The following is a 19,651-nucleotide window of genomic DNA, read 5'->3' on the forward strand; positions in this document are numbered from 1 at the left end:
TAGTTGCGGCATGTGGGCCCAGGGCACGCAGGCTCCAGGGCACGCAGTCTCCAGTAGTTGTAATGCCAGCTATTTTTTAAAATGGTTTTATGGTTTAAAATAGTTTAAAGGGGAACAGCTTTAAATAAGATAGTACCAGAACAGTCATGTTTAGCTGAAATAAGCCTAAAATGAGTCATAATTCAATTAAGATTGTTTACCACACATTTTATTTTTCTACTCAAAGCGTGGGACAATCAAGGTGTATCATTTGTCAGCTACATACTGCGAAAGGGAAAGAATGTAACTACATACTGTAGCTACATATTGTAGGAAAAGAATGCTACAGAAGAAGTATGTAACCATTTAATAATGACAATATAACTTCTTGAATTTAGCTTTTAGACAAGAGATAATTTGAATTAACTGAATTGATAATTAGCTGCTGGGGAAGCAGCTTACTTAAGTGTGTCAGGTTATGTGGTTTCATTCAGTTGCTTCCAAAAGCCGGACACACCCAAATATACTGATGTAAAGAACCTTTTGTTTTATTCTAGATTTTAAAGAGCCATCAGTACAATTTTCTAATTCCTTACTGCCTAACATATGGCAAACACCATACAGTCACATGACTTCCACTGTCATTTATGATAATCAGGGCATTACCACTGTAGAGGGAGAAAAACATCCTGATTCCTGAGGTCTCTTCTCTTATTGGGATGAAAAACCTGTGGAAACCTCTGGCTCTTGTTCTTTGGTTAGGGTGATACCAAATGAATCACAGTATAGGTGGGTAAGTTTGTCCTGAAAAGTAGTGCTGTGTGAGAGATACTGGCTAAAGGGAGTTTCCTTGAGTTGCACAGCAGTCAGATCAAACCAGGGGAAAGGCCTGGGGTAAGGAAAAAAATAGTGTTACTTTTTTATGTCTGTTTAATACATCTGATTTTGCTGTTAAACATTTCCTTTAAAGAAAGTTCTCCACTTGGAAATAAGGTTCTTCATTTTCTATATCAAACTAATTAAAATTCTTAGTTAAATTAAAAATTCATCTGGGTCTATTCAACACGTGGATTTAATTGTACTTATGAGTTTTCACACTTACAATTCTCTAAGTGCATTTAGGGAGGAATTCATAATTAGAGAATGATTATGACAATAAAATCAACATCCTTTTCAGTATATTTTCCTTGAATTTAGAAAGAAAATACATAAGAGGATCATGGACATTAGGAATGGAAAAGACCTCATTTCTTTTACAATATCCTCTTCAAAAAAAAAAAAGATACCCTCTTCAACTGTATAGGGAAAGAAGTAGGAGTTAACATGCAAATAAAAATGGGGCAATGTTAAGTATTAGTCTGTAGTGGAATTCAACTTAAAAAGCATTAAGACATAGGGTTTTATAGTATTAAAAAAATCAGGAGTAAAGCAAGGATATCTGCTCTCACCACACTTATTCAACATACCACTAGAAGTTGTAGCCAGTGCAATAATGCAAGAAAAGGAAATAAAAGGCACACAGATTGGAAAGGGAGAACTGAAACTGTTGCTATATATAGATGACATGATTGTCCATGTAGAAAATCCAAAGGAATCTAAAAAAAAGAAAAAATCTCCTAGAACTAATAAACGAATTCAGCAAGGTCATAGGATATAAAATAAACATAAATTTTATTTATATATATTAGCAATGAACTCTTGGGCAAAAAAACCCTAAAAATGCAGTTCCTTTCACACACAAAAAATAGAATACTTAGATGTAAATCTAACAAAACATGTACAGGACTTGTATATTGAAAACTACGAAATGCTGATGAAATAAGGAAGATATAAATGGAGAGATATACTGTGTACATGGATGGGAAAATTTAACATTATAAAGATGTCAACTCTCCACAAATTGATCTATAGATGCAATGGTAAAACAAAAATTAGTGACAACACCAAATGCTGGCGAGGATGCAGAGAAACTGAATCATACATTGCTAATGATGTAAAAGGATATAACAACTTTGAAATACAGTTTGGCAGTGTCTTAAAAAAATAAACATGCAACCAGTCATTGCACCCCTGAGCATTTGTCCCAGAGAAATTAAAACTTATGTTTACACAAAAACCTGTACATGAATGTTCAAAGCATCTTTATTCACAATAGCCAAACACTGGAAACATCCTAGATGTCCTTCAACAGGTGAATGATTAAACAAACTATGGTACATACATGCCATGAAAACATAACTGCCATGAAAACTACTCAGCAATAAAAAAGGAATAAATTATTGATACACACAGCAACTTGGATGAATCTCCAGAGAATTATGCTAAATGAAAAAGGCCAATCCCCAAAGGTTGCATAATATATGATTCCTTTTATATAATATTCTTGAAGTGACAAAATCATAGAAATGGAGAACAGCTCAATGGTTGCCAAGTTGGGGAGGAAGGATCAAGATGAAGGATCCCTAGTTATAGAATTGTTCTGTATCTTGACTGTATCAGTGTCTATATCCTGGTCGTGGTATTGTACTATAGTTTTACAATATCTGTGTATAGCCATTGTACTATGGTTTGTTCCATTGGGGGAAACTGGATAAATGGGTACATGGGATTTCTTTGTATTATTTCTTAATAACTGCATGTGAATCAAGATTATCTAAGAAGTTTTTTTAAAAGGGGGTATAGAATTAAAAAGTATAATCTACCAAGAAGATGTAAAAAGTACAAACTTCTGTTCATCAGATGATATGGCTTCAAACTTTATAAAACAAAGATTATAAATATAAAGAGAATTTGAGAAACTACAATCATAGTAGAAATATTAATATGCCACGCCTCCCATTCTAACAGGTCATCTGATGTAAAAGACCATATAGCAGCACTTTTCCAACTTTAATGGACATATCACTTGGGAGCTTGTAAAAAGGCAGATTCTGATTCCATACATCTGGGGTGGGGACCCATAATCTGCATTTCTAAACAAACTCCCAGATGATGGCATGGTTATCAGGCAGTTTGAGTGGCAAGGATATGCTGAAAAGGGGAGAAATAAAGTGAAAAAATATATTCTGAATGATAAGACCACCCCTCTCCCTACACACGTGCAGCTTTCTTTCCCCAAGTTGGGTCCCAAAGACTTGAAGATACCAATATTCAGGGTTTCCCAAGGAAAAAGCTGATCAAACCACTCTGTAGTAAAGACCACAGTAGCAAACACAGAGTTTCCAAGCATCTTTTTAGTAACCAGGATCTTAAATATGAGCAGACAGGACTTCCCTGGTGGCACAGTGGTTAAGAATCTGCCTGCCAGTGCAGGGGACATGGGTTCGAGTCCTTATCTGGGGAGATCCCACATGCCACAGAGCAACTAAGCCCATGCACCACAACTACTGAGCCTGTGCTCTAAAGCCCGTGAGCCACAACTACTAAACCCACGCGCTTAGAGCCTGTGCTCCACAACAAGAGAAGCCATTGCAATGAGAAGCCCTGCACTGCAACAGAGAGTAGCCCCCACTCGCCACAACTAGAGAAAGCCCATGCACAGCAAAGAAGGCCCAACGCAACCAAAATAAATAAATAAATTTATTTTAAAAAAATATGAGCAGACAATCAAGGTTCTCCATATACTTGAAGAAAGCTCTAAAATGAATGATAGAGACCAAAATAAATGGTCAAAAAAATCCTGAAGGAAAGACTCCTCAGAGAAGAAAAAACTCTATCATTTACATTCTCAAAGGGATAAAAGATGGTATTGCATAGGGAAATGACAACAGGATGCTACATAAAAAAGGAATATTTGGAGACTAAAAAAATCTTTGAAAGTCAAAATATAGCAAAATGAAAATATGTTCTAAATAGTAAAAACAGGATAGTTGAGGAAATCTCTCAGAAAGCAGAACAAAAATGCAAAGATAATGAAAATAGGAGAGCTAAAGAAAATCAGAAGATCAGCCCAGGAGGTCCAATATTTGGCTAATAAAATATTCAGAAGAGAGAACAGAGAAAACAGAGGGAAGGGGAGGAAATTATCAAAGACATAATAGGAGAAAATTAGAGAACTTGACATGCAGATTGAGAAGGACCATTGAATGTTCTGTTTCTTTTATGGGTGGCAATTACATGGATATTTGCTTAACAATAATTCATTAAACTGTATATTTATGAATTTATGGAATAGGTACTTTTCTGTGTACATATTTTACAATCTTTTTTTTTTTTAAGTTAAGGGGAAAAAGGGAGAGGCCCACCAACTGCCCAACACAGTGCATTAAAATAGACCCACATCATGACGCATAATAAAATTTCAGGATGCTGAAGTCAAAAGATACTATAAGCTTCCAGAGAGAAAAGGAACAGATTTCAGACCAAGCATGAATTGAAGAATTAGAAGGGCACTGTACCTCTCAACAGCAATTTAAAAGCTGAAAGATGATGGAGAAATGCCTTCAAAATTCTGAGGGATGGGCTTCCCTGGTGGTGCAGTGGTTAAGAGTCCACCTGCCAATGCAGGGGACACGGGTTCGAGCCCTGGTCCGGGAAGATCCCACATGCCGCAGAGCAACTAAGCCCGTGCACCGCAACTACTGAGCCTGCACTCTAGAGTCCGTGAGTCACAATTACTGAGCCTGTGTGCCACAACTACTGAAGCCTGTGCCTAGAGCCTGTGCTCCACAAGATAAGCCACTGCAATGAGAAGCCCGCACACTGCAACAAAGAGTAGCTCCAGCTCGCTGCAACTAGAGAAAGCCCATGTGCAGCAATGAAGACCCAACACAGCTAAAAATAAAATAAAAAATAAAAAAATTCTGAGGGAAAATTGTTTCTACCCTAGATTCTTTTTTTTTTTTAATTCTTTTTGTTGCAATGGTGAATGGGATTGTTTCCTTAATTACTCTTTCTGATCTTTCGTTGTTTGTGTATAGGAATGCAAGAGATTTTTGTGCATTTATTTTGTATCCTGCAACTTTACCAAATTCATTGATTAGCTCTAGTAGTTTTCTGGTGGCATCTTTAGGATTCTCTATGTATAGTATCATGTCATCTGCAAACAGTGACAGTTTTACTTCTTTTCCAATTTATATTTCTTTTATTTCTTTTGCTTCTGATTGCCATGGCTAGGACTTCCAAAACTATGTTGAATAATAGTGGCAAGAGTGGACATCCTTGTTGCTTTGTATTTCTGTGGTGTCCATCGTAACTTCTTCTTTTTCATTTCTAATTTTACTGTTGAGTCCTCTCCCTCTTTTTTTGATGAGTCTGGCTAAAGGTTTATCAATTTTATCTTCTCAAAGACCAGCTTTTTGTTTTATTGATATTTGCTATTGTTTTCTTTGTTTCTATTTCATTTATTTCTGCTCTGATCTTTATGATTTCTTTCCTTCTACTAACTTTGGGTTTTTTCTTCTTTCTCTAGTTCCTTTAGGTGTAAGGTTAGATTGTTTGAGATTTTTCTTGTTTCTTGACGTAGGCTTGTATTGCTATAAGCTTCCCTCTTAGAACTGCTTTTGCTGCATCCCATAGGTTTTGGATCGTCGTGTTTTCATTGTAATGTGTCTCTAGGTATTTTCTGATTTCCTCTTTGATTCCTTCAGTGATCTCTTGGTTATTTAGTAATGTATTGTTTAGCCTCCATGTGTTTGTGTTTTTTACGTTTTTTTCCCTGTAATGGATTTCTAATCTCATAGCATTGTGGTGGGAAAAGATGCTTGATGTGATTTCAGTTTTCTTAAATTTACTGAGGCTTGATTTGTGACCCAAGATGTGATCAACCCTGGAGAATGTTCCATGTGCACTTGAGAAGAAAGTGTAATCTGTTGTTTTTGGATGGAATGTCCTATAAATATCAATTAAATCTATCTGGTCTATTGTGTCACTTAAAGCTTGTGTTTCCTTATTAATTTTCTGTGTGGGTGATCTGTCCATTGGTGTAAGTGAGGTGTTAAAGTCCCCCACTATTACTGTGTTACTGTTGATTTCCTCTTTTATAGCTGTTAGCATTTGCATTATGTATTGAGGTGCTCCTATGTTGGGTGCATATATATTTATAATTGTTATATCTTCTTCTCAGATTGATCCCTTGATCATTATGCAGTGTCCTTCCTTGTCTCTTGTAACATTCTTTATTTTAAACTCTATTTTATCTGATATGAGTATTGCTACTCCAGCTTACTTTTTTTTGTTTTTTTTTTTTGCAGTACGCGGGCCTCTCACTGTTGTGGCCTCTCCCGTTGTGGAGCACAGGCTCCAGACGCGCAGCCTCAGCGGCCATGGCTCACAGGCCCAGCTGCTCCGCGGCATGTGGGGTCTTCCCAGACTGGGGCATGAACCCCTGTCCCCTGCATCGGCAGGCGGACTCTCAACCACTGCGCCACCAGGGAAGCCCCCAGCTTTCTTTTGATTTCCATTTGCATGGAATATTTTTTTCCATCCCCTCACTTTCAGTCTGTATGTGTCCGTAGGTCTGAAGTGGGTCTCTTGTAGACAGCATACATATGGGTCTTGTTTTTGTATCCATTCAGCGAGCCTGTGTCTTTTGGTTGGAGCATTTAATCCATTCACGTTTAAGGTAATTATCGATACGTATGTTCCTATTACCATTTTCTTAATTGTTATGGGTTTGTTTTTGTAGTTCCTTTTCTTCCTTTGTGTTTCCCACTTAGAGAAGTTCCTTTAGCATTTGTTGTAGAGTTGGTTTGGTGGTGCTGAATTCTCTTAGCTTTTGCTTGTCTGTAAAGCTTTTGATTTCTCCTTCGAATCTGAATGAGATCCTTGCTGGGTACAGTAATTTTGGTTGTAGGTTCTTCCCTTTCATCACTTTAAATATATCGTGCCACTCCCTTCTGGCTTGTAGAGTTCCTACTGAGAAATCAGCTGTTAACCTTATGGGAGGAGTTCCCTTGTATGTTATTTGTCATTTTTCCCTTGCTGCTTTCAAAAATTTTTCTTTGTGTTTAATTTTTGTCAATTTGATTACTATGTGTCTCAGCATGTTTCTCCTTGGGTTTATCCTGCCTGGGACTCTCTGCACTTTCTGGACTTGGGTGGCTATTTCCTTTCCCATGTTAGGGAAGTTTTCGACTGTAATCTCTTCAAAGATTTTCTCGGGTCCCTTCTCTCTCTCTTCTCCTTCTGGGACCCCTATAATGCAAATGTTGTTGCGTTTAATGTTGTCCCAGAGGTCTATTAGGCTGTCTTCATTTCTTTTCATTCTTTTTTCTTTATTCTGTTCTGCGGCAGTGAATTCCACCATTCTGTCTTCCAGGTCACTTATCCGTTCTTCTACCTCAGTTATTCTGCTATTGATTCCTTCTAGTGTAGTTTTCATTTCAGTTATTGTATTGTTCATCTCTGTTTGTTTGTTCTTTAATTATTCTAGGTCTTTGTTAAACATTTCTTGCATCTTCTCGATCTTTGACTCCATTCTTTTTCCGAGGTCCTGGATCATCTTCACTATCATTATTCTGAATACTTTTTCTGGAAGGTTGCCTATCTCCACTTCATTTAGTTGTTTTTCTGGGGTTTTATCTTGTTCCTTCATCTGGTACAAAGTCCTCTGCCTTTTCATTTTGTCTATCTTTCTGTGAATGTGGTTTTCTTTCCACAGGCTGAAGGACTGTAGTTCTTGCTTCTGCTCTAACCTAGATTCTCTACCTGGCTATGTTCTCAGTAAAATATTAGGTTAGAATAAAAACATTTTCAGACACAGTCCCTAAAAATTACTTCCTACGCAGGCTTTTCTAAGGAAGCTACTGGAGAAGGACAGATTCCACCATAATGAAGAAGGAAATGAATCCAGAGGAAGAGGGGTCCAGGAAAAAGAGATCCAGCATAAGAGAGAGGCAAAGAGAATCCCAGGATAAGGGGGAAGGAAAATTCCCAAACTGAAAGTGTACCACAGGTCATTGGTGATTAATTAGAACACAAAAGATAAGAGGGGGGTAAGATCAAGGATTACTTCCAGGTTCTGGCCTGAACAGCTCTGCAAAGGAGCATGTAATGGCAACCTAAGTCCCCGGAGTGGAAAAGATCACCCAGGAAAAAAGTGTAGAATGAAAAGAAAGGAAGGCCTAGGACAGAGCCCTGAAAACTCCCAGATTTAAGGATAGGGCATAAGAGGAGCTGGCAAAGGAGGAATCGGAGGGGCAGGAGGAAAATGAAGAGAATGTGAGGGTATCATGAAAGCTAAGAGAAAAGATTGTTTCAAGAAGGAAGGCATGTTCAATAGCCAAGGAAGCAAAGGATTTAAAAGTGTCCAGTGAATTTAGTGACATGGAAGTCACTGGTAACAAGGGCAACCATTTGTCTCTATTAGATTATTAAAGATTAAAAAGAATGCTCTAATAGTTATCAAGCTGTAGTGAAATGGCACTCTCATACACTATTGGTAGAAGGATAAGTATCACTTTTTTGATAAGCAATTTAGGAATACCTATCAAACATAAACTATATATAACCTCTGACCCAGAAATTTTACTGGTACAAGTGTGCAAAGTTTAAGGATGAAATGTTCAAAGCAGCCCTTTGTGCAAAATGTGGGGCAGAGGAACTACATTGCCATCAAGAGGAAATAGGATGAATAAATGTAGCTAAAGAAATGTATCCAATGGATGTCTGCACAGTGCTCATAAATGAAATAGATATGACTGTACTAACATAGAATGGTACCTATGATGTAGTAAGTATAATCCCCATGTTTCTAAGATGTAGATATAGATACAGATATGCATATATATTATAATGACAATATAAATATATGTTTGTAAATGCATAGGTAGAAAGACAAAAATACAAAAACCATCAGAGGTAAAGTCTATGAAAAGGGATTTGGGGGGCCAAGGAGGGCTCTCACTTTTCCACTAGTTGAATTTTTTTGATAAGAATGTATTCAGTTTATACATTTCTAAAGATAACATGAAAGGAAAAAGATAAAAAGCATCTTCTAAGAAAACAGTGTGGGAGAAGTTAGAATGGCCACTCATCTAATACTTTACCTTTTCCCAGACAGGTTCTTGGCATAGGCTTTGCTGACAAAATCTTGTGCTTGAAATTTTTGGAAAGACGCTCTATCTTTCTCACAGGCTTCAAAGTGCTTGGAGAGGAACAGTTCATTGAGAAGGCGCAGCGCCTGTGAGCGGGGCGTGTCCTTTCCTGTGCAGTGTTCCTGCATAGAACACTCCCTCCAACCACCGGATATTGAGGATTATCCCCTAAGCATCAATGAGAAAGGAAATGCCAGTTAGCACCGCCAAAAAGGTTTGCAGGGAACCTAGGACAAACCCCAGACAGTGAACAGCCACCTTCTGTCCAAGACAGTTTGGTTATATGAACCTCAAGATAAGCGCTCTTCCTTTCCACGCCAAGAACCCTGTGTGTGCCCTTTATAACACATTGCATGTTGACCCTACCAGAGGAAGACAGATATGTTAATGTAGGCATTGCTGATGACAAATGCATCTCTAGAAATCTCTAGAATGGTCCTTGCCAATAAGGCAAACTGCAAGGTTACAGTAAGGAAAAGCCATTTAGTCCCAGACACTGCATCCTCTGGTTTAAATAGGCTCTCTCCTCTGGTTGTTTCCAATTCATCCTTAAAGGGTCCGATTAATCACACTTCTTAGCTTTCCCTAAAAAGGCTACTTTTTGCCACCAAAGCTGTTCCCATGTAAAACCTAAATAGCTGAGAATGTATCTAGCTTGTACTTATACACACACATACACCCTCAGCACACATGCATACACGCACACACACACACACGCACGCGCACACACACACACACACACACACTCAGGGCTTTAATAAGATAGCAGTAGGCCAAGAGGAAGGTAATTTTTAAAAGTACCAAAAATATCGTGATCCATTACCAGCAGGACTGTAGGGACAGGTAGCCTGAAGAATCACAGGGTCTTGGAGAGCAGCTGTGATTTCCTTATTGGCCCCCCAGATGCTGGCAAGATCTTCAACACACTGATACTGAGGCCGCAAGACATTGGTGTGGTTCAGTAGGAGTTTCAACCTGAAAGTAAAGCCACCAACGCAGGAAGTGCAGGGCCCGGACTGGAATAAAGCACCACGTGACCCACTGAGTTTACATCCAGCCCCAACAATGTAGTCCCCTGCACAGCACTGCTCACAGGCAAACGCAGGTGTGGGTTGGCACTGGGGCACTACATCTTGGATGGATTGTTCACCCATCCACTCAACACTTATTCAATGTCACCACAAGCCAGGCACTGAGCTAGACACTCAAGGTACAAAAATAGTATCTGACACATGCTCCGGATCAATTTTCATGCTGTTGAGTGGCGTACAAGGGGAACACTCCTCAGCTTCAAGTAGCTGGAAGTAATGCTCTACTGCAGTTCTAAACATTTGCACATCAAAGAAAAGGTCCCACCCACAAGTGCTGGAAAAGCGGGGAAGACACAGTTTCAAAGGCTGGCTGGTCCTTCTGCCAATGAAGCTGCTTGCACCTTATGACTGGGAATGACCAACTCCAAGAGGTAGGGGCCAGGGTGGAGATGAGCAGTCCTGCCAATCCTGTGCTCACCCTAACAAGATACCTGGGTAGTGGGACGGCAGCCACAAAGCTGTACACAATGCAGGCTTTTCCAAGGCTGGTTTGAATTTCTACACAGATATTAGACAGCTGAGATGGCAGGCAGCAGAGGAATATCACGTTGGCCCACTCCACCAGAGAAGAGTTATGGTAAAAGCACTGGATCCCCAGTTTCTTGAATTCATCTGGGAGGGAATAAAGGAAGTCAGAAAAATCACAGTACAAAGAACTTTGAACTCAACATCAACTGTGGGGAGAGGATGACAATTATTTTATCTCAAGTCTTGTCACATTAATCAGAAGAGATTCCCTCATGCCTTCTAAAAGCCACGCAGCGAAGCCCTGACCCCATGACTGTGGCACTGGCAGCAGTGCTCGAGATCGTAAGATAATTCATCCTTACCTTATGTTTTAGACCAAATGCTAGAATTTTTCAGAGTTTCTTTTTTTAGGAAGAAAAAAAGTCTGAATGAAGCCTTCTCCAATTTATAGAATTCATCGTGTACCAGATAATGTACAAAGTACATACGTTATCTAAGGGAATCTCATAAGGACCTTATGAGACAGAGGCTAGTATTATTCCTATATTATAGATGCGGAAACTGAGGCTTCAAGAACTCTGTGACTGGGCTGAAGTTAAACAGCTTAACTGGCTTGAAATGATGGGAAAGACTGAGAGAGTGGAAGAGTATAGGGCAGAGGTTGGGAGGAATTTGCAAAAATATGCTTACAGTTTCAGTAAAGTATACACAATTTAATGTCAATAAGATATTTATAGATGTAGAAAGAAATGTGATAACTCATGAAGTTGCTAAAAACACTTCTTGGTAGTTAATCATTTAATTGTACTTATTGTGATCTGGATCCTCAAAAGTAAAAATGTGAACTCACATACGGTAGTATGTATTAAGTGTTATCAGAGAACAGGATGTTAGACATTGCAGAGGTCAGTTCTTCTCTTAACCACCACAAGTATGTGATAAAGTTGATGCTGAGGTTATCTGGGTACTCAGGTACTTCCAGGTAGGAAGATACACAGGACAAAGAAGAACTTTAGAAAACATGCATATCCACTTTTCTTCCATATGTGGTCCTCAAAAGTGCACAGAAGCTGATGCTGAGCATTTTGAATTCTTGCTTCCTTAATACAACATACAGTGATATTCTATAACTGTAATTTTATTATTAATAAACATATTGCTTCCCAGAAGAATATATGCATTTTATTGAAATGTCATATATACTGGTCCTATTGATGAGATTTAAGAAATCTGCCTTGAGGGGTTAAGATTTTTTTAGTTTCCTTAATAAAGAAGGAACATTTACAAATCAATAAGAAAAATCATACAGGCATCCAACAGAAAAATTGAACAAAAAAGAACTCAAAAATAATGAAATAGCAATAAGCCTATAAAATATTTTAATTCTTCTAGTGATCAGTGAAAGACATTAAAATAAGAAAAATTGTAAAGACATACTACAATGGTGATTTTAAAAAAAAGATTCCCAGAATTAACAAGCGTGTAGTAAAATGGGTATTCTTACACACTGTTGATGAAAGTTTATACCTGAACAACATCCCTTGTAGGTCAGTTTGAAAAAATATATTAGAAGTTTCTTTAAAAATTAAATATACCTACCATATGACCCAGCCACCCCATTCCCAAGTGTTTACTCAAGAAAAATTAAAGCATTTCTCCACACCAATATTTGTACACAAATGTTCATAATAGCTTTATTCCCAAACTGGAAACAACCTGAATGTCCATCAACAGAGGAATAGATGAACTATGGAGTATCCATGCAATAAAACACTACTCAGAAATAAAAAGAATATCAATACATGCAACAACATGGATGTATCTCAAAATAATTATGCAGAGTGAAAGAATTCAGACCATTGCAGGGAGGGATAAATTAGGAATTTGGGAGTAATAGATACACACTACTATATATAAAATAAACAATAAGGACCTACTGTATAGCACAGGGAACTATACTCAATATTTTGTAATAACCTATATGGGAAAAGAATCTGAAAAGGAATATATGTATATAGAATATATTCTGTATAATATATTATATATATACATATAACTGAATATATATAACTGAATCACTTTGCTGTACATCTGAAACTAACACAACATTGTAAATCAACTATACTTCAATAAAAATATTAATTATAAAAAGAATTCAGACCAAAGAAGAAGTACAAACTGTATGACTCCATTTATACAAAATTCTACAAAATGCAAACTAATCGGTAGTGACAGAAATCAGATCAGTGGGGATTTCCCTGGTGGCGCAGTGGTTGGGAGTCCACCTGCCAGTGCAGGGGACACGGGTTTGAGTCCTGGTCTGGGAAGATCCCACATGCCGCGGAGCAACTAAGCCCATGAGCCACAACTACTGAGCCTGTACTCTAGAGCCTGCAAGCCGTAACTACTGAAGCCTGCGCGCCTAGAGCCTGTGCTCCGCCACAAGAGAAGCCAATGCAATGAGAAGCCTGCACACCACAACGAAGAGTAGCCCCCGCTCTCTGCAACTAGGGAAAGCCCACGTGCGGCAACGAAGACCCAACACAGCTAAAAATAAAATAAATAAACAATTAAAAAAAAAAAGAAATCAGTTCAGTGGTTTCCTGAGTGGGTTCTGCAGGGAGGTAGAGAGATTCATTACCTTGATTACGTTGATGGTTTCACAGGAGCATACATGTGTCACAAAACATCAAACTGTACACTTTTATTTTTTTAATTTATTTTAAAAATATTTACTTCCTTAGGCTGCGCTGGGTCCTTAGTTGCGGCACGCAGGATCTTTCAGTTGTGGCATGCAGGCTTCTTAGTTGCAGCATGCGGACTTCTTAATTGTGACATGCATGTGGGATCTAGTTCCCAGACCAGGGATTGAACCCGGCACCCCTGCATTGGGAGCTAAGTCTTACCCACTGGACCACCACGGAAGTCCCTATACACTTGTTTTTTTTAAATATTTATTTTCTTTTTTTTTTTTGGCTGTGTTGGGTCTTAGTTGCAGCATGTACGATCTTGGCTGAGGCATGTAGGATCTTTTTTTCATTGCCGTGCGTGGGCTCTTCATTGCGGTGCTCGGGTTTCTCTCTCGTTGTGGCTGTGGATTTTCTCTCTCTAGTTGTGGCACGCGGACTCCAGAGCATGTGGGCTCTGTACTTTGCGGCTTGCAGGCTCTCTCATTGAGGCACGTGAGCTCAGCAGTTGTGGCACACGGGCTTAGTTGCCCCGCAGCATGTGGGATCTTAGTTCCCTGACCAGGGATTGAACCCGCGTCCCCTGCTTTGGAAGGCGGATTCTTTACCATTTTTAAAATGTGCAGTTTAGAACTTCCCCAGTGGTCCAGTGGTTAAGACTCCGCACTTCAATGCAAGGGGCATGGGTTTGATCCCTGGTTGGGGAACTAAGATCCCACATGCCTTGTAGCCTGGCCAAGAAATTGTTTTTTAAATGTGCAGTTTATTATATACAAAGTATATCTTAATAAAGCTGTACCTGTACTTTGACCTAGTAATTTTGTTTTTTAAATTATGTACAAGGAAGTCCTACTAAATGAGACACAGTTACATAAGTTATCATACAGTCATACTTAGGAATACTGTACAACCTTAAAATCATGAGTTTGAAGACTGTCAAATAATATGGGAATAGGCTCATGATACATTAAGTGAAAAAAGCGGGATACAAAAAGCTTTGTAGAGTGTTAATTACTGATATAATGAGAGGAAAAAATGGGAAAGAAATGATAACCCTGCTAGAATTATAGGTAGTTATTATTTACTTCCCTATAGAGTAGTTTTCTAAATTTTCTATAACATTCATATATTACTTTACATTAAAAATATTTTGAAGTATAATTTACATACAATGCGACACACAGATCTGAAGTAGTTTGATCAACTTTGACAAATGCATACACCTATGTAACTCACACCTCTCTCAAGATACAGAATATTTCCAACTCCCCAGAAAGTTCCCTTGGGCCTCTTCTCAGTCTCCCCAGAAGCAACCACTGTTCTGATTTCTATCACCATAAGTTAATAAATGGAATCATTATAAAACTTTAAAAAAAATTTTCAGTAAATGTTATTCTAAAAAAATAAGACCAAATATTTGGAACTGGTAAACACCACTCAGACTCTAACTGGTCCAGTTAGAAAATTTGAATTGTTTGGAAAGCTTCTCTATATCAAAGACCCAGAAAGATATCTCGCCACCAAGGGCACAGGGAGGAGATATGGATATAAATATTTAGGTGGAGAAGAAAGTTGCTTTAAGGAACAAGTTAAAAAACCATCTTTCTGGCTTTTCTGAGGGCCAGCAAGCTGAGAACTTGGCATGCTGTATGCGAGGATTCCTCTTTTGAGGGACCCTTTCAAAATGGCCTCGTCACCACCTAAAGAGCACACCCAAGCCCCCCTTCTACTGCGCAGGGCTCCTCACCCAGGGCTTCTGGCCTCCGAGTGGAGATCCTCAGGCTGTCAGCTGGGATGGGGACAAGCTGAAGCAGTGTATGAGCCAGCCGCTTCCCAAGGTGGCCACCTCCAATGATGCCCACCTTTAACGCATCGTCATCAGGAGTATCTTCACGCAATCCAGCCAAGCGACATCTAGAAGTTTGCTTCTTCTGTAATGATTTTCTGGAGAATGATTCTCTGGAGAATGAACACAGACACACACCCAAGTAAACGCAGACCCTTAGTCCTTCTTGACTGTCAACCTCTGATGTTCTCTGGTTTAACTTCCTCACATGCAGCCTGCTGTGACACCTTAAGTACTTCAGAGAGAAGAATTCCAATTATGTCCCACTAATCCAGCTTCACTGATGGAATGAAATGTTCCTCCTGAGTGAATTTTCCAGGAAGTAAAGCATACCCCTTTCAAAGGATCAGAACTTGTTTAAAACATTCTTAAGTGAACATTTTTTGGGTTATATGTATCGTGCATTTCCCTGCCTTCTTAAACACAAGGTCTGACTACTTAACCATTTCTTTGACTCAGGACCATCACTGTAAACAGCCTAATTACAATTACACCTTATCCTGGAACATGGGGAGCCAGTTCCTTCATTGCTTCCCGTGCAGACAGCTGTCAATTTCCATCTCCATCAGGATGAGTGCACCCCTCTCCTACTATACACCTCCTCTTTCTAGTTTGCTATTTCAGTTCTGCACAAACCCAGGAAACCATGTAACTTAGCTTTTTTCCAAACGTAATGATTTATAAAAGTAAATGGTTTATAAGGGAAAACAGACCTAAGAAACTGAGGATCAAGGATCTGAGGCCACTCTTTCTGGAGGTTCACTTGACCCAAGATGAACAAAGTCTGACCTCTGAATACATAAGGCATTTTTTATGTTGTTGTATGGCAATCTTATATTTGTTCTGTATTTCTGTGAAAATTGGAGTCTTAAAGCTCTGGAGTTTCCATGTAAGCATCACAAGCCCCATTCTATTTAAGGCTTCTCTTTTGCTTAAAAGGAGAGCATTTTCTCTCTGTGCCTGATCCTTCCAAATAGAAGATGCCTCCTGGAAGTTTCCCACGTTGGTTTCTCATCACTCACCTTGGAGGCAGCCAATAGGTTTACTACACATCCTTATCAGTCAGCCAGTCAGCAAACTTCTTGAGTAGTCTGCCTCCTCGGGTATGTGCTGTATCTATAACATGTTTAATTCAGATCTGGTCCCACCATCTAGGAATTAATCTAATTTCAGAGAAAAGTAAACTGAGAAGCAGACTGAGGGGTTGGGGGGTGGGGACAAATGCTCCAGGAGTGACCTAGAGTTACAGAATCCAGGAGCCTAGTCCTAGGTACTTGGCTCTCACACACCTCCTATTTAAGCGTCAGAAGCCAGGACTGGACTGAGAGCTTCTTTGAAAATCAGTATTCCTGGTTTCAGGCAAGTCATCCGGCCGTAAGGACCCCCAAATTTCCAGGAAGCTTTCTTGTGAGGAAGCATTCCACTGTTAGCTCAGCCCCAAAAGAAAAAAATGACCCCATTTTCAGCCAGTAGCCATGGAATGGCTAGTGATTAGTAGCTGTGGCAGACAAGCTGGTCATCCTGATGAGGGAGTGAATGATAGGATGGATGAATGAATGAATGAATGGATTATTTAATGTCTACTCACTGAAAGGAAATCACCACTAATCCATGCTTTATTACATAAACACAGCCAAGGGACCCTGGTGTGCATTTCCCTGGTGCTTTCAGACCAGCAGTACTCGAGTGTGGGTTGGAAAAGGTAGGAGGACCCTCCCCCTGCCAAAGTTACTCTCCAATATAAAAAGTTTAAGTCATCTGGATTCTCTGCAGTGAAATTCTTCTCCATCTGCCTGACCTTGGAGACCCAGGTTACCTCAAATTATGGAGTAGCTTGCAGAAGAAGGTTGCATGGGCACAGGCCTTGGTCATCAACCCATGAGAACGGCCCAGCAAATACAGCCAGCTGTGGTCTTCCTCTTGAATCCCATACTCAAACTGCAGTGTCTCAAGGTCCTCTAGCATGTCCATCTCCAAACCAGCATCTCCTGCAACAACAGACACCAATCAACTCGGCTCCCTGTCCGGGAAGAAGAAGGAGTCTACGCAGGAGGGTGTGTGTGCCCAAGTCTCAGGGTCTCCTGATGGTGGCTTCAGCACCTCTCCTCCCGGTTATGAACTGGCAGCTCTCATCCACTTCTCTGAGTGTGAGTCCTGGAGAATTCCTAAGCACTGACTACCCGTGAGTCAGGAATACTGAATTCATGGAAAACCTGGACAAAATCCATATAGGCTCCAGGCACAGTTTTCAGCAGATGCATTTACATTAACAATGGGTTTCACAGGCACACTTCTCCCTTCCATTCTCTCCTAGGTTTTAGACATAGGACTGAACACTTAGACCACATTTCACAGAAATTCTCCCCTTTCAATAAACTCTGTGTTCCCCACAGGGTAGAAAAGAACCCAAACTAAATATCACGGTCCTTTATCTAGGGCGGGGACATCTAGATTTTAGAAAATGAAGCCAGAGAGGTACAAGCCCATCCACATATATCTCTCACCGACCAACCAGAGGAGAAGATGGCTCTGCTCCTCAGTGGTTCTGGTACTGGAGGGTAAGAACTACATTTTCAGGGAGAATTACCCAAGAAGGTTGTCATTATGACTCCTTAGCTACCGGATTACTTCAGTCTTGGAGCCTTAAAGGGGCCAGCCCCACTTAGAGGTTTTCCAGACCTGCAACATGAGGGCAAGAATTCCTTCACTACTTCTTGGAGTACTACACCAGGGCAGTATGGGATCCCCCTTTTCCCAACAGAAGTTTCTAGACTTCTAGTTTTGTTTTTTTTTTTGGCAGACTGCAATATCATACAGATCTTAGCACTACTCAGAGTTATTTTTCAAACCCCTTCTTTTTGTGTTCAAGAAATCAATGAATAAATAATAATAAATAAAACAATAAACAAAATAGATAAAATAAATTCTGAGGATCTAATGTACATCATGGTGACTATAGGTAAGAATACTGTATTGTCTACTTGAAATTTGCTAAGAGTAGATCTTAAGTGTTCTCACCACCCACACAAAAAAGGTAACTGTGAGGTGATGGACATGTTAATTAACTTGACTGTGGTACTAATTTCACAGTGTATATCAAATCATTATATTGTTATCACTTAAATATATACAATATTTATTTGTCAATTATACCTCAATAAAGCTGGGAAAAATAATATTAAAAATTCTAATCTATTTTATAGCAATGGCAAAATTGAGATCACAATTCAAAACTGCTCCTCTCTAACCTTTTTAAATTAAAAAAAAATTTTATTGAGGTGAAATTCACAAAACAGCCATTAAAAAGTGAACAGTTCAGTATATTCAGTGTTGCTCACCCACTACCTCTAGTTCCAAAACATTTTCAACTCCCACCAAAGGAAACGCTATACCCAATAAACAGTTACTCCCCATTTCCTCCCCACCCTCCCACTCAGCCCCTGGCAACCACATATCTGTTTTTATCTCTGTGGAATTACCTTTTCTGGCTATTTCACATAAATGGAATCATACAAAACGTGACCTTTAGTATCTGGCTTCTCTAATCCCTTTTGTAGGAGGGCTGTTAGGTCAATCGCTTTAAAAGCAAAGTCTCCAGCACTTGAAGTGAAGAGCAGACAAGTTTTCAAGTCTAAGAAACCCTTCCTTAGACCATAACAGTGGGTAGGCCATCTGAATGTTGCAAGTGATGTTTCCTGATCCGAAGGAAAGAGACGCTCAAAACCTTCCAACTCAGCATGACAACGCAGCACACGTTAACTTGTATAAGCGTGGATTCTAGACCCATCCTTTACTTACGCATTCTCAAAAATGGGGATCTGCTGCTTGTGGCGTTGTAACACATCGAGTTGGCTAGGCTGAACTACATTTTCCAGCATTCCCTTCCCTGTCTGTTTCCAGTTAGGGTGTGCCACCACGGGAGAGGTTCCGTGCGGATCTGGAGGTGGAAGTGCAGCAGCCGTTTGTGCTTGCGAGGCTGGGCAGGCACTTTCACTGTCTGTGGGCGGCGCTGTTGCTGTGGGGCAGCAGTTGGGCCCGCAACTGCTATACCTTCCCTGGGATCCTCCTGTAGCTTCTCACACTCCTGGGCCAGGGGTGTGTTCAGCTGTGTGACAAAGGCCACCAGTGAGCTTCCCCTGCAGGTCATCCACTTCCTCAGGTTGGGGGCGGTGAGAACTGGCAGGGGTTCCAGTCCATCCTCATGGGCTCCAGCTCATCCTTGCTCCCCCTCCCCTCACTTTTTATCCATCTTCCCTTCCCCACTGCCTGCCCTATGGATTTCTAGCTCTACCACCAGACATGAAGATAACCTTCCAGAGACTGTACCGGCTGCCACACTTGAACAAGGTCAAAGCCCTGTAATGAATCCCACATGTAGATTAGACAGGTGGACAGACTGGCAGACTATATAATCCTAGTGGCTCTGCTTCTCTAAATGAACCCTCATACACTAGTTAGGTCACCACTGTTTATTTGAAGATAGGTCAATAACTTCAGCACAATTTAGCGAATTAAACTCCTGTTTCTTCAATAGCAAGAGGGTTG

The 19,651-nt window shown here is 39.9% G+C and overlaps 1 protein-coding gene across 1 annotated transcript; it reads right to left on the reverse strand.

The window, feature by feature from the left end:
* Positions 1 to 690: 690 nt before the first annotated feature.
* NOXRED1 (NADP dependent oxidoreductase domain containing 1) lies at positions 691 to 17,077 on the reverse strand. The gene is given in 7 exon segments (XM_029238154.1): positions 691 to 868; positions 8,967 to 9,131; positions 9,133 to 9,183; positions 9,837 to 9,989; positions 10,537 to 10,717; positions 15,008 to 15,204; positions 16,923 to 17,077. Coding segments are annotated over 7 exon segments (1,080 nt in total).
* Between the last annotated feature and the right edge of the window lie 2,574 nt (positions 17,078 to 19,651).

This window comes from Monodon monoceros, unplaced genomic scaffold (assembly GCF_005190385.1).
Source record: "Monodon monoceros isolate NGI ecotype Baffin Bay Population unplaced genomic scaffold, NGI_Narwhal_1 Super_Scaffold_21, whole genome shotgun sequence".
In the NCBI taxonomy this organism is placed as follows: Eukaryota; Metazoa; Chordata; class Mammalia; order Artiodactyla; family Monodontidae; genus Monodon; species Monodon monoceros.